At 65.2% G+C, this 14,918-nt stretch overlaps 1 protein-coding gene and 2 long non-coding RNA genes across 4 annotated transcripts; 2 read left to right on the top strand and 1 right to left on the bottom strand.

The window, feature by feature from the left end:
- Positions 1-32: 32 nt before the first annotated feature.
- ERFE (erythroferrone) lies at positions 33-9,046 on the bottom strand. The gene is made up of 8 exons (XM_035719139.1): positions 8,849-9,046; positions 6,708-6,830; positions 5,538-5,640; positions 4,263-4,534; positions 3,925-4,033; positions 3,755-3,845; positions 2,928-3,006; positions 33-1,876 (listed from the first exon to the last, which is right to left on the bottom strand). The coding sequence occupies exons 1-8, from the start codon at positions 9,044-9,046 to the stop codon at positions 1,778-1,780; spliced, it is 1,074 nt and encodes a 357-aa protein (XP_035575032.1). The 3' UTR covers positions 33-1,777.
- Positions 1,708-2,433, top strand: LOC118355263 (uncharacterized). The gene is made up of 2 exons (XR_004817372.2): positions 1,708-1,823; positions 2,177-2,433. It is a non-coding gene; the product is annotated as an uncharacterized LOC118355263 (long non-coding RNA).
- Positions 6,790-14,530, top strand: LOC112669989 (uncharacterized). Of its 2 annotated transcripts, none has more exons than XR_003142711.3 (5): positions 6,790-7,893; positions 8,294-8,525; positions 9,791-11,189; positions 12,831-12,960; positions 13,348-14,530. It is a non-coding gene; the product is annotated as an uncharacterized LOC112669989 (long non-coding RNA). The 2 variants fall into 2 exon arrangements; XR_004817367.2 differs by having other exon boundaries at positions 11,051-11,189; positions 13,348-14,399.
- Positions 14,531-14,918: the final 388 nt, after the last annotated feature.

Genomic DNA, 14,918 nt, shown 5'->3' with positions numbered 1-14,918 from the left:
TCAGTGGGCCTGGCCGAAATGATTAAGATCCATTATTTCAAGATCTGCTGTTTGTTTTTATAACTCTGTATAGTCACACAGCACAAGAATTCTCCAGTCCTTGAGCCATCTCGTCGAGTTATATATATATAAATACATTCCACCCGGCAATATTATACGATAAATACTGGAACAGATTGTGCTGTAACACGCTTAGGTTGAGAAAAGGAAAGATGTGTGGCTTTTTCAAGGGTAAAAGAGAACTTCTCTGAAGTATCTGTGCCCGCTGGGTGCAGAGTGAAATCCAGAGAAGGGTGTGGCCCGGCAGCCCTTATCAGAGTGCGAGGGGAGGCAGGACACAGGCCAGCGCTTCCTGGTAGGGTGGGTACGAGCCCTACTGAGAATCGCACTGGGCCTGCCAAGGGCACCCTGTGGCTGTTCTACGTGTAGGGCGCCCAGGGCCGCCTGGCCGGAAGGACTGGGTTCTCAGCGGGGAGGGAAGCTGCGGGCGCTGGGGGTCCCTCAGACCTGGCTGGGTCACCTGTTCCTCCTGAGGCCAGCTGGACAGTCCAGGTGACTGCAGCCATTGCCCTCTCTCCAGGCCTGGACACCTGTCAGACCAGCCTGGCCCCCAGGGCACCCCGTGGTACCTGGTCCCCACAGCCATGGTGTGCAAGGCTGCCGTGTTTGGGGAAGGGGTGGGAGCAGCTTCCTCTGCAGGGGGTGAGGGGCCTTACACCTTGGAAGGAACCTGCTGTAGATGGATGCCCGTGTCTCCTCACAGCCGCCCCCTATCCCCCAGGTCCCGTCACCGCGAGAGCAGCACAGTGGACTCAGGACCCAGCTTCCTCAGCATCATCTCCCATCTGTCCCCTCTCCACCTGAGCTCAGGGCCTCGTGTCTCCCCCAGTGGGGAAGATGCAGAGCTGGCTGGACTCTGTGGGGCCTGGGGTGGGCAGCGGGAGCTCTTGGCTCCCAGGAAGCCTCTGCTTTATCTGTTCAGATGGGTGGGCAGGGCCTGCTCGTCTCTGATCTGCAAAGATATTCTAGATCTTTCCTTTGGTGGGTGGATCCCCACAGTGAGTCAGAGCCTCGGAGGGGATGGGAAGAGGGACCACTCTAGGACAGGCTTGGGGAGGGGGGTGGGCTCTGAAAAGGCCATCTGTGAGGTGAACTTAGGAGTTATCTTGAGCATGTTAATCCTCACCATCCCCCCATAAGCCCCTTTCTAGTGTTGCTCTGGTTTCTGAGGCTGCTGTGCCAAGGGGCCGTGAGACTCCAGTCCTGTGGTCACTGCAAGAGGTCCAGGCCAAAGGCACCCTGGGGGAAGGGTGGGTGGGGACCGGGACCCCCACCCTATGGGGCGTCCGGGCAGGTGACCAGCCTCTCCCCTCCTGCTGGCGTGCTGGTGCCCACAACACTAAAAACGATGGGAAGGATGGGGCTGGGCCAAGGCAGAGGCAGAGGCTGGCTGGGCAGGCGCCCTGCAGGCCAGAGGGGAGCCGGCCCGCAGCCAGGAACAGAGCAAGTACTCCTGGCGCCGAGCCCCACCAGAGACGTGTGCCGAGGGACAGCCCAACGGGGCTCTTCTCCTTTTGGAAGACGCCATCCTGCAATTGCTCCTGTTCTGGGACAGTTTGCACGTCCCCTCTCTGGGCTGCGGTGGTTGGCCGTCTCCGGCTGAAGTGCAGTGGCCACGGTGGGCAGTTCCAGTGGGCCGCCTCCTGCATGTGGCCTCCGCCACTCCGCACTGCCCCCACTTCTGTTGGCCGCGAGAGGAAGGGCCTGGCCTGGCCGCTCACACGCCGAGGAGGACAGCGCTGAAGTGGGAGCCACTGCGCACCGTGAGTGGGGAGCCACTGGCGTTGTCTAGGAACACGGAGGTGTACTGTCCTGTCTGTGGAGAGGGTCGGGGTCGGCCTGGGGCCCGCGGCTGCGGCCCGCGGCTGAGCAGACCACTGCCCCAGGCCCGCTCCGGTTCAGAGCCCCAACAGCTGCTCTGCTGCACGGGGTGGGACCTGTCAGTTCTCCAAAGCGCTGAGGGTGGCCCTTCCCCACAAGCTGGCCACCAGCCGCCGAGCGGAGCCGTCGCGGGCCGGTCCCCGGGCCTGCTCCTGGCGTGGTCCACGCACCTGCGGTGTCCCGTTCCCCGAGAGCTCCCAGAAATGCAGAATCCCACCCACCTTCTGCATCTCAGGGCCTCCGGTGGACCACGTGGCACCCAGCAGTGCCCGGGACCAGACCCCTGGACGCCTCCCGGCAGCCTGGCTCCAGTTCCGCGGGTGAACTACCTAAACTTTCTGCGCCTTCATTCCCTTATTTGGAAGCACTGTACGCCAACCGTACTTGAACGATGAACTTTTTTTTAGAAGAAGCGAACAGAGGAAAACTGGTACTACTGACCTTAAAACGCCATGATAACTAAGATCATTTACGTAAAGAGCTTAGAGCGGGGCCCGGCATACTGTTATTTAAGGGCCAGCTGTGATTCAGGACGGCTGCCCTTGAGTGTTTTCTTTTTTAATCCCACCTTCACATCAGTTTCTCCATCACTTGCCAGAAGCCCCACACCCCCACCCCACCCCATGCCAGAAAGAGACTGTCGGGTAGGGTTCTGTGCAGAGAGGATGCCTCCTACTTCCCATAGCCTCAACAGGCCCAGGGTGTCAGGACCCCAGCCCAAGGGTGCGGAACCGACCCCAGTTCCCTCCGGCCCCCATCCCAACGCGGAGCCCTGTCCTCTGTGGGATGATCGGCAGGTCTGAAGACCACTGACAGCAGCAGAGCAACTGCTGGCGGGAAGACAGGCCCAGGGCTTGGGGGAAGGGACCTGGAGGTGGCCCTGCTCTGCCCAAACTGGCGACCTTGCCCAGGCCTGGAGTCTGAGTCTGCTCCCAGAGATCCTCCTCCCTTCCTGCTCACCCCACAGCCAAGCCTGCCCCACGCACCTGCAGGTACAGAACGCCATTTACCGAGATGGTGAAGAGCTCACTGCTGCTCTCCAGGCCCATGACAGCCTCCAGGGAGCTGCGGCCAAAACAGCGCATCAGCCCACACCCCCTGAGACCCCACCAACCTCACCCACAAATCACCCCAGCAACCAACAGCGGCCCAGCTAGGTGCAGTGGTAACAGCTGTCCTGGCCAGGTCTTCTGGTGGAGAGTGGCATCTGAACTCCCCAAGAGGAGTCGGGACAGCCTCCACAGGGCCAAAGGGGTTCTGGGGGTGCCCGGAAAAGCAAGGCTGGGTCCAGGCCAGGGGCTGAAAAGTCCTGGATCTGCTGGAAACCAGACACAGGCTGGTGCAGCTGGAGTGGGGCCGGGTGGCAGCAGTTGACGCTAAGAAGTGGGCTCAAGCCAATCTGTGGAAGCCTTCCAAAGCAGCGTAAGAAGTTCTGAACTTCGTTCCCTTCTACAGCTGTGGTGGGGCGCCTGCCCTGTGCCTGGGCTCTTGGGGGGGGGTGCTGGGGGTTCAGGGGAGCAGCCCCCAAGCTCCTGCCCTGTGCCTGGGCTCTGGGGGGGTGCTGGGGGTTCAGGGAGCAGCCCCTGCCCTCAGGCCCCAGGTGCAAGGAAAGTTCACCGGCAGGAGAGGGCGGGGCGGTGGGCAGCACAGTGGTGGGGGAGCAGCCCCCTGTGCCCTGCGGGGAGCTCCCGCTGCTGGGGACACAGGCGGACTGGGAGGCCTTCCCGGAGCCAGGGGTGGGGCTCGGTAGGGGTCGACATGGAGGGTGGGGGCGAGTCTGGTGCCGGGGTCCCCGCCCCCCGCGCCCACTCACGCGTTTTGCTGGCACCGGGACTGGATGCAGATGAGCAGGCGCAGGCGGTCCCGGGGGCGCGGCGGCCCCCGCCTGGGCTGCTCGGCGAGCGCTGCGGGGAGGGGGGCGGTCACGGGCCGAGCCTGGGGGTGCCGCGCCCCGCCCGCCCCCGCCCCCGCCCAGGGCCTCACCCGCGTGCAGCGTGGCAGCGAGTGCGTAGAAGCCGGCGACGGGCGCCGTGTACTGGCCGCTGGTCAGGTTCAGGCCGGGGCCGCGGCGGAAGGCGCCCTCGGCGTCGGGCTGCGGGGCGCGCGGGGGTCAGCGGGGGGGGGGGGGTCAGCCCGGGGGGCGTCAGTCCAGGTGGGGGGAGGTCAGGGGGAGGTCACCCGGGGGGGGGGGGTCAGCCGCTCCTCTTGCCCTTGGCGCTCTGACCACCGGGGGGCGTCGGTCCAGGTGGGGGGAGGTCAGGGGGGGTCAGCCCGGGGGGGAGTCAGCGGGGAGGGCCGCCCGCCCCGCGCCCCCGACTCACCAGGTAGTAGCCGCCCAGCTCGTGCAGCGCCCGCCGCTCCACCGACGCGTCCCGCCGCAGGCGACCGTGGAAGGCGGCCTCGACGCGCGGCGCCCGCGGGCCCGGGGCCAGGGGTGCAGCCAGCAGCGCCAGCACGCCCGCCGCCCCCGCCGCCCCCGCCCCCGCCCCAGCCTCCGCCTCGTCGTCCTCCCGGGCGGTGGCCGCGTCCGCGTCCTCGGCGGGGCCGCGCGTGCAGGGCTCGGGGGCCGGGCGCTCCCGCTGCCGCACGGCTCCTGGCACAGAGCGAGCAGTGGCCCCCCCGCCCGCCCGCCCCCACCGTGCCCTCCCGCGGCCCCTCGCACCCCCAGTGCCCTCCCCCGCCTCCCCGCACCTGCCCCTTGCCGGGAACCCAACCTGCCGAGTGCTGGCAGCCCCCTCCGCCGGGATCCGGGGATCCGCGGACACCCCCTGCGCCGCAGGGCCCGTGGGAACAGCGTCCCGAGCCCGCAGCCGCTCCTCTTGCCCTTGGCGCTCTGACCACCGGGAAGCTCGGTGCCCGGGGCCGCCTCACCCCGCCGGGCTCCCCAGCTTCCCCCGGCGCTGCTCCTGCCACACTACTGTCCCCGCAGCGCCATCGGCAGCCCTGGCCGCCCGGCAAGGCAGCTGGGGGCTGGAATAAGTTTAAGTGAAGGGTGCGCCGAACTGAAGAGGGAAAAGGCTCTAATTCCCATAATGAAGTGAGCCCTGGTGAGTACAGTGACCACCACTCGGCAGCGGGCCGCCTGCAGGGCCACCTCCGGGCCACGACAGCCCTCACCGCAGCCTGGGCTGCACCTGTGCTGCCCGGGACTCTACCCTTCCTGCCTCCCATGGGGCTCTGGGCCAGCGGCTGACACCTGCTGTGGGAACAGGCAGGGACACAGGGGAACTCGTGTCACCTGGGGCGAGCCTCAGATCCCCATATGGTTTGTGATCAGAGGACCACTTTGCAAGGTGAAGGACCTCTGATCCTCCCTGACGGTCCTCACTCAGTGGGGGTGGGGTCCAGGTGTCCTGGCCTTGCCCGGGCCCACCTGAGTCCCAGGGGCATGGGCGCTGGTCCCCAAGCACCCACTGAACACTGAGTGGCCAAGTCCAGCTTCCTCTGCAGAGCCTCCTCCTTGCGCCGCTCCTGCCCACCCCGCCTCTGACCCTCGGCCTCACCTGCGCGGGCTGTGGGACTATCTAGCCACCCCGGCTCCTCCCGGACACCGTCCCGGCCCACTCACGCAGGCGGTGTGTGCGCCCGCCCCCTACCTTTCAGCAGCAGCTGGAACTCCTTCAGCAGCACCTCCCGGGGAATGATGGGGCCAGGGGGGCCTTGGGGCCCAGGGGGGCCTGGGGGCCCCGGCAGGCCAAGCTGAAAAGGAACCTCAGCAGGCTCAGAGGACGTCTGAGCAGGTAGGCGGGGGACCGCTGGGACCTCTCCACGAGTTCTCACCACTCAGGCAGGCAGGAGGGGATCCTGCTTTGACCTGGGGGTGAAGGTCAGCCTCCCGGCCTCTGACTCCCCTGAGAAGGCAGTGAGGCTGCGCTTTGGAAGCCGTGGGCTCTGAGTGTGAAGACGGGGATTGTGGGGCCTCTGGGGGTGGGGCCCCAAGAACTGCAAATGGGGACACAGAGGGGTTCCTGGGTGGAGGGAGAGGGGGACACTGCCGGTCAGCCAACAGCAAGTGAGTCCCCTGCAGGGGAGAGCACCCTGGCTTAGCTTGGGGTGGGGCCAGGTGGTTCCAAGGGGTGACAGGGAGGCGAGGCCACAGTGACAGCCCGGCAGCCCACCCACCTCAGGCCCAGAGCCCAGCACCCCAGCACTGGGGTAGACCCGGGACAGGGCAATGCCAGTCCTGGGTGGGTAGAGAAGCCCAAACCCAGTGTGAGTGACACGGCCCTGGCCCAGAGCCCCCCACCCCTGGGGACAAGGAAGGGGCAGACATCAGGAGCTGGTGGCAGGTTTCGGGCTAGCTGAACGACAGTGGGGACCCCACAGCCTCCAGGGCCCCTGAGGCTCCCCACCTCCCCAGGCAGACGGTGTGTTGCTCTAGCCCAGCTGCAATCCCCGGCTTGGTCCCGGACTCCCCTCCCAGGTCAGCCCAGGCCCCCCTCGCTAGGATGCAGAGGGAAGAGAAGGGGGTAGCTAATGGGGCTGTCACCTCACAGCTCTCTAGGGGTGCGGGGAAAATGTAGCAACAACTGTCAAACTCAGGGTCGTCTGGGCCCCCAGCCTGGCACTTTCTGTGCTCTCTGACCCCAGGCCAAGGGGGAGGGTCCGTCCTCACTGGCCATGCTCAGGGTGCTCCTGCGGAGCTGGTGCAGGGTGCTCGGGGGTGATGGTGGCAGGCTGGGGGCGCCGGGGGGCCCGCAGGTGGAGGCCCCTCGCTTGTCCCCGGAGACGCACACGCACACGCTGCTGGGGGCTCTTGTGCTCACCTTCAGCTTCCTGGCCTTGCCTCTCCCTCCCCTCTTGCCGTTGACGCCTTTGTCACTCTGCCTGATGAAGAGCATCCAGGCGTCCCTGGGGTCGAAGTTGCGCGTCCCGTCGGTGGCAGGCTCCTGGAACACAGCCGGCCCTCGGGTCGGTTCGCCTCCCCCGCTGGGTGCCCGCCACGCAGATGGAGCTTTGCAGGCCGTCGGGGCGCAGGACGGGCCTCGGGCCCTTGTCCTGGTCCACGGCGGCGCCCTCCAAGCTGGCACAGCCCCCCGGCCGGCCCGTGCTTCCCTCCCTCCTGGCACACGGAGGACGACGACCAGGCCACACGACAGCCTGGGCACTGTGCGAGAAGACGACTTCCTGGCGCTTTGTGGGGTGCAGGAAGGTGGGTGCGGAGCCTGGTAGCAGGTGGGAGCCCTGCCCCCGCTGGGCCCCCAGCCCCCTCTCCCTGGGACACTGACCGAGAGGATGGGACCACAGACTCACGAGTGCAGGGGAGGGGGCGGTGAGACCACGAGGGCCCGTGCGGCCCATTTTGGCCCTCGGGGCGGCTGCAGCTTGCAGGTCGAGGCGGTTAGAGGCCCGGAGGCTCAAGGCCCCTGCACGGGGTGCCACACCACCCGGCTCCCTCAGGCCTCCTAAACAACGGCAGTGATGATTCTAGAAATATCCATTGCCCTGCATGCAGCATTCTGACCAGTCCTGGCTCCGAGGAAGATTCCAGGATGTGCCTTGCAGGGAGAGGCCATGGCCCATGAGGCAGTGGGCCTCAGGTGTTCTGGGCTCCGGGCAAGGAGGGCTCAGGTGAGGCCACGAGCAGCAGCGCAGGTGGCGATGGAAGGAGCCCAGGGTTTTGGAGGCGGCCAGGACCCTTGGTCAGCGCCCGAGCCAGTGGTCTCCCGGCCGCCCTGTGGGACCGGCGTGCCACGGTGGGGAGGCGGGGCCCTCCCTGTCGGAGGAGCCTGGGGCTGCACAGAGAGAGGCCTCAGGGTGCCCAGGGCCTCCCCACCGCCAGGTGCGGCCCTGCTCGCCGCTCACCGAGGACACAGGACTGGATTGCACCTTCCGGCCCCGCTCTGCCTTCCGTGGGAACACACGCCAGGAGCATCCCACACAGGCCGGAGCGGCGTGCCCGGCTGACCCTGCCAGTGGGGCCGGTGGATCCCAGCTGGACTCAGACCCCAGGTTGGTGCGGGGGTGGAGGGGCGGTGCGTGGAAACAGGTGGAGCCCTGTCAGCCTGGGGCCCCAGGAGACAGGCCTGTGGCAGTGTGGGTGGGTGTTGGGCAGCTGCCCTGGGCACCCCCGCCCCGCCGAGGTCTCCAGCCTTGAGGGGCTCTCAGAAAGGAGGTGGGGAGCCCCTGCCACCACGTTGTCCCCCAGAGAGAGACCATGGCCAGAACCCCTCCCAGAAGCACAGGGGGGCCCCCTGCTTCCTGGTGACCATGTCCTCACATCTGGCCGCCCTCCTCCAGAAGGTGTGGCCAATTGTCTGGGTGGGGTTGCCTTCCCTGGCTTCCAGGGGTGGGGGGCACGACTTGGGGAGTCTCCCTGAGGGGACGCCCCTGCCGCCCTCACCCTCATCAGAGGAGGTGTCCAGGTGTCAGCGGAAGCCCAGCGGGGGCCTGCACTTGGCACTGCCTGCAAGCTCTTGGGGACACGCTGAACCAGACCGTCTCCCCGAGGGCCCTGTCCCCTCTGGGTCTGCAAGGCCTGCCCACACCGGGGCCCCTCTGAAGCGCCCCCAACGTCCCCACCTGACCACTCTGCCCTGCCCTCGAAGGAAGAACGGGGCGCAGCTGAAGATCACCCCTCCAAGGTCAGAAGTCACACGTCCCTGGGGCCCCGCACAGGCCCCCGCGCTCCCGGACCCAGAGGGAGGCTCTCTGGGGGTCTGTTTTCCCGGGAGAACTTCACCTAATAGGTTCGGGGAAGGGTGGGCCCTAATTTGCTGCGCCTTTACAAGCCGTGCTTCCCAATCTCCCGAGAATGCAGCTAAGTGGGCTTTCCTGCCGGGCCCCTTCCTTCCGTGCGCCCATCAGAGGGGCCCGAAGGCTGCTCCCGGGCGCAGACCCACCGGAGCCGGCCAGGTGCAGGCTGCGGGGCGGGTCCCGGGCCCAGGCGGCGGCCGCGGCGTCTTACCGGCGGCCCGGAGGGCGGCCCCGCGAGGCTGTGCCCGGGGCCTGCGGGCGGCTGGTTCGCGTTCCCGGGGCGCGGCTCTCGGCGGGCGCGGCGGGGCTCCGGGGCAGGGGAGCCGAGGCCCGGGGCGGCGGCGGCGGCCAGCAGGGCGGCCCAGGCGAGCAGCAGGCGGGCCCCGGCGGGGCGGCGGGCGCGGGCCATGCGGGCGGCGGGCGCGGGATGCGGGGCGCGGGATGCGGGGCGCGGGGCGGGCGTGGGAGCCGCTGGGCTCCCTCCGCGCCTTATAACGCGCTCGAATCCCCCGCCTCGCCCGCCGCCGCTCGGCCCCGCGCCCCCTGGCGGCTCCGGTGCGCGCTCGCGGTCGCTGGGCGGGGTGTGCGCGGGGGCGGGGGGGGACGTGTCCGCCTCTGCCCGTGTGCGCGCGTGTGTGCGTGTGTGCAAACGTGTCCGCCTCTGCCCGTGTGCGTGTGTGCCCCTGTGTGCGCGTGCAAACGTGTCTGCCTCTGTGCCCGTGTGCTCGTGTGTGCGCGCGCGTGTGTGCCCGGGTATGTGGGGGGGGGAGGCGCGGCCGCGAGGCGGGGCTGCGGGCCGGGTGCAGGGCGGGCGCGGGGCGGGGGTGCGGGTGCGGGTTCGAGGAGGGACCACGGGGCGAACTGGGGCGCGGGAGGCAAGGGCTGGGGGCCGGTGGCGTTGGCCGGAGCGCCCCGTCCTGCGGAGGGGCCTGCGCACCGCGTCCAGCTCTTCCCCGGAGAGCCTGGACCCCCCCTGCCCTCTTGACACCCCTTCCTCTAGGGGGAGCCGGTGGCCTCGGTCCTCTGAGCCCGGGGGCATCCCTTCTCCCCCCGTGGGGTCTGCTCTGCCGCCTGGGGGGACCATGAGGCTTATCCTGGTGGCACCTGTGAGGTCCAGGTGTGGGCAACACAGGTTTATGTGGTTTTTTAACAGATTTTACTTATTTATTCATGAGGGACTCAGAGAGGCAGAGAAACAGGCAGAGGGAGACACAGGCTCCACGCAGGGAGCCCGACGCAGGACTCGATCCTGGGACCCCGGGATCATGCCCTGAGCCCCCCCCCCCGGGCTGCCCCGACAACACAGGTCTAGTAGCTGGGAGCAGGAACACACTCCAAGACCCCCCACCCCGGCGCCTCTCCCCCGCGGGGCCCCCTCCGTCCCCGGCTGCCCACTCCGCAGGGAGGCCTGGGGGGGCCCCACGCTCAGAGCCGGCTGTCCTTCCCCGTCCCCGCGCAGACACAGCCCTCCCGGCAGGGCCCGGGCTTGGAGGACTGAGCGCCCTGGTGACCTGGCCAGGTGGGGGCTGGACCCCGCTGGCCTAGGGGGACCAGGTCCTGCAGGCCTGAACCGCGGGCCCCTCCCTGTCAGGAGCCAGCCCCCTCGCCCCTCTGGGCTGCTTGCCTAGCGGTGCCCACTGCCTTCCTGTCTCCCGGGGGAAGGCACGAGGGCAGCACAGGGGCCTCCCCCACCAAGAGAGGGCAACACCACATAGTTTGTTCGGGGGTGGGGCAGCTGAGGAGTGCACCTGCCAGGGGTCTGCCTCCCACACCAAGAGATGATTTCCCCCTCTTGGGAAGGCAGGAGGCCTCCCCCTGTCCTATTTGGGAGTGTGGCACGGAGGACTGAAAGCAGGTGGTGCCCTCCCTAAGCTGGGGGACGGCGGTAGACCTCCGGAGCCCCCACTCATGCACCCCCACTTGGTGGCTGCCCTCTGTGCCAGACGGGGCGCAGGTGTGGGGGACACAGGAAATATTTCATGCTTTACATAAAGCCTGGTATTCGGTGTTCATTATTCTGTGACTCTGCCTCTTTTCCAGTAGGAGGTGAGTATGGTGATAAAATTGGGGTTTTCTTCTTTCCCTTTTTTTTTTTTTTTTGGCGGGAGGAGTCTTGCCCCAAGGGGCAGTGTGTGTCCTACAGACTTATCTGTGGCGAGGTCTTTTGGAGGCAAGGCTGCAGCAGAGAAGTTCTGTCTGTATCTTGAAAAAAAATTTTTTTTTAAATTATCAGTAGAAGGGGGACACCTGGGTGGCTCAGCGGTTGAGCCTCTGCCTTTGGCTCAGGGCGTGACCCCAGGGTCCCGGGATCGAGTCCCGCGTTGGGCTCCCTGCTTCTCCCTCAGCCTGTGTCTCTGCCCCTCTCTGTGTGTCTCTCATGAACGAATAAATAAAATACTAAAAAAATCATCAGTAGAAGGAAACGATCTGGGATTCGTCTGGAAACTGCAGATCCCCAAGAAGACGTTTGGTGAACACCGGCTTCTGTCACAGGCTCTCAACAAAATACACGAGCTTCTTTCATCTGCAGACATTCGGCAGCTTTGTTCCTGGTAAGGAATCAAATCCGCGGTTGTAAAGCCTTCGAAGGACCAGGGATTTCTCGGGTGGGTTCTCATCTCTGGTCCCACGGGGAACGTCTGTTAAGAAGCTGGGTGTGGAGCACTTTGCAATGACACGTCTGTGCCGGGACACGGGCCTCCGCGTTTTCACTATTAACGTTTTGTTCAGTTTCATTTATTCGGTAAGACTTTATCTGGGGCTGTAGGACGCCAAGTGTGGGGTGTGTTGTCGCTGCCGATCTGCTGGTGGAGAGAGGCTCCTGGCCCCAGGAGATGCAGCTTGTGAACGGTCACTGCGCGTTTCTGAAAAAGCACGTCCACACCCAGCACCTCTCCCGCTGTTCCCGGGCCACGCCGACTAGCCCGGCGAGGCGGGGGCTTGCGCAGGGACACACAGCCCGGGCTCGGGGCCAGGCCCAGGCCCCCTTGCCCCTGGGCATGGCCACATCTCCACAGCCAGAAGTCTTGCCCATTCTGGTCCTTCCTAGTCTAGGGGGTGGGGAGGATGAGCTCCACGGTGAGCTGGAAGGTTACGGGTGAAACTGCGGCCCGGACTTTTCCCTAAGGCCAGCAGGTCCCTGTGGTGTGGGGTGCCCGTGGGCTGTGGCTGTGGGGACAGGCCAGGGGAACACAGGTGGCTGGCCGCTCCTGAACCCAGCGGGCTCACCCACAAAGCGCCCCAGCCATGGGGGCAGCCCTACATGGTGGGAGGAAAGAGGCTTCTCTTGGGGGCCACTTTCAAGGCCTGGCTCTGCCTCGCAGCTGATGGTGGCCAGTCTGTCCCAGAACTCCTAGGAGGCTTTTTTCTAGTTTCCTTGCCTGAGAGCTGGGATCCACGCACACGTGCCCCCAGGGGCTGCTCTAGGGTGAGCCGAGGTCACAGTGGGCGCTGCATGGGGCCATGGTGGAGGCCTGCTTGCCTTCTAGGCTGCCTAAGTGGGGAAGGTCCCTGGCCTCAGGCCATCACACCATGTCACGGGGGAGCAGGGAGGGACTGCCCTCAGGGCCATGTGAAGACAGAGGCTCCAGGCCTGGCCATGTGGCAGAGCAGGATGGGGGCACAGGGCAGACCGCCCCAGCAGTGGGTCTGCTCGGCACACCTGGTTCCTGCTTGGCCATCTAGAGCAACGGTCGTACTTGGTTTTGGAGGAGGCCTACCTGGGGCCTTTCGGCATTTGTCCCCCTGAGACTCAGTTTGCCGGTCTGTAGAGTGGGCATCGTGGCTGTTGCCCCTGAGCCTTTCCCTGGGTTCCCGCTGCTGAGGCGTGAGCCGGCCAAGCAAGACCAGGAGGCAGGTGCCCGGGGATGCTCACCCTCAGCGCAGAGGCCCGGCTGCTGCGGGCCCCCCTCTGGGGGCCGGCCTGGAATCTGTCAGCGGGGACACGGTGCGTGCCACCCTCAGGGCCAGATGCCATTTGGCCCAACCTACGCTGTGGAAAGGTGACGCTCAGGCTGTCACCTTTGGCAATACTGGTGCCTTCTGGGAATGGAGGGATCCAGTTTGGGGCATGGGATCCTTAGGATGCTCCCGTGACTTCATTTCCCCCTCACGGTGGGGGCCCCAGCCCGCACGACGCCAGTTTGGAGGACAGGAGCTGTTGCCATGTGAAAACCAGTTATTTTCCCAAACAGTGAACAATCCCAGTGATGTCATGGGCCCTGCCGGAGGACCCAAATCAAATCGGTTCTGGTGCCGGTACAGGCTCCCATAAAGCTGTCCCGAGGTGATGATGCAGCCTGGCTCTGGGGCCGGGGCCTTCAGGTGGGGCTCCCTGCATGTTTCTGGGGTCACATTTCAAAACTGAAGTCCACCCGGAGGAGGGCGGGGCTTAGCAAAGAATCACACAGGTCAGGGACCAGCAGAAAACGGGTTCTGGTGGCACCAAGGCTGGTCCCCTGCAGCAGCGGTCCCCGGGGCCAGAGCGGGGGCAGTGTCTGGGGCTGAGGTCATAGAACCCAGGGTAGAAGTACCGGATGAGTGGCCACGGAAGGGGGCCCGGAGGGAGCCCGAGGCGGCCTCCCCCACGCGCCCTCATGCCTGGCTGAAACCTAATCCTCATTCTTGGGCCTGCCTGTCACGGCCTCAGCCCTGGCTTCCCATCCGGCTGCGGCACTCAAGCTGTTCCCACTCTTCTCTTTTCCTCCAAAGGAAGGACCTTTGCCGATGAAGTCATGGGAATAAAAGCTCCCTTTGCCCCGGAAAACAGTGGGAGCCTGAAGTCAACTTGTTGTGTGGCCTCTCAACGTCCAGGCAGGCGACCTTCGCTGCTTCCTGGAACCTTCCGAACACATGACATCATCTAATTCTCAAATCGTGTGATTATCCCCATTGCACAGATGAGGAAACTGAGCCTGAGATCTTGGGACTGGCCCAGGTCACGCATCCGGCCTTTGCAACTCGGAGTCAGCAGGCTCACGGGGTGAACAACGTTTACTCGTTCCTGCCGCGGGTCAGGGGGTGAGCCCCGCGCATCCCGGACAGGTCCGTGGGCAACTTCAGATCTGACAGGGGAAGAGCCTGCCCTGAAAAGCTCTGGGGCTGACTCAGCTTTGGGGAAGTCCTCCTGGCTCCTGGGGGGCTTATTCCAAACAGGAAATGACGTCCTCCGTGAAGATTCTCAGGGAAGCTCCCACTTCCTTCTTCAATTAATCAGCGTCGTGCTTGGCCGCCTCCCTGGGGTCCCAGGAGCAATCGGCCGTGCACGCAGCCACGGTAGCCACACCTCAGGCTGAGTGGCACCGGGGACCAAAGATGAATGACAAGGCCCCGGAGGAGTGGCCGTCCTTACCTTGTATGTGGCTGTGACCACCCCTCCCTCAGTCACAGATAGAGTCTTGGTCAAAACGCCTACTTCCCGCTCAGCCAACTGGTCGACCAACCAGCTAGAGCCGGGGAATGAACTGACTACGGTGAACTGTCGCCTGACCGGCTCGTTAATGACAGATACTTACCCGGGACTGTCAACTGCTTGCTTCCAGCGGTCACCGTCCCTGCCTAGTACAGGGAAGATGCTCAATAAGAAAAGGGTCTCGTGGGACGCCTGGGTGGCTCAGCGGTTGGGCGTGTGCCTTTGGCTCAGGGTGTGGTCCCAGTCCGGGGATCGAGTCCCTTCGGGGAGCCTGCTTCTGCCTGTGTCTCTGCCTCTCTGCGTCTCTCATGAATAAATAAATAAAATTAAAAAAAAAAAAAAGAAAAGAAAGAAAAGGGTCTCGTCTGGGAGGTACTAGGAAACCCAAGTCCAACGGGAATGGCTCAAAGCATCCTTGTGCCTGGCTCATCTGGGAGGCAGAGGGAGCGGAGCCTGAGCTGACTGCCTTGGGCCTGGCTCCTGAGGGCCCTGCGTGCCACTCTTCGCCCACCGAGCTCTGAGGTCTGCTGGGGGTGTCAGTTTACCCGACCATTGTGAGAAAGACAGCATCCGCCCGCCAGGCAGACGTGAGCTCTTTGGGGCTGGGCGGGTGGTCTCACCCCTGTGGGCCTGAGAGTTCGGTGGACTTTTGCACACGTTCCAAGGTTATACGTTTTCCTTTCTAGACTCCCACACTAGCTCCCAAACCAGGGGGCTTTGATAAGGGAAGAGGGTGGCTTGGCTCGCTCCACAGACATTCCCTGTGCAAATGTCCACGAGTATCTGTCTTCTGTGAGAATTCCCTGAGTGTCCAGTTAGTGTGGTAGAAATCTTCCATTTGCCCGTCCTGGTGCCCTGGCCACCCTTCACC

This window comes from Canis lupus, chromosome 25 (genome assembly GCF_003254725.2).
Source record: "Canis lupus dingo isolate Sandy chromosome 25, ASM325472v2, whole genome shotgun sequence".
NCBI classification, from domain to species: Eukaryota; Metazoa; Chordata; class Mammalia; order Carnivora; family Canidae; genus Canis; species Canis lupus.
This window is presented reverse-complemented; position numbering and strand designations above follow the sequence as displayed.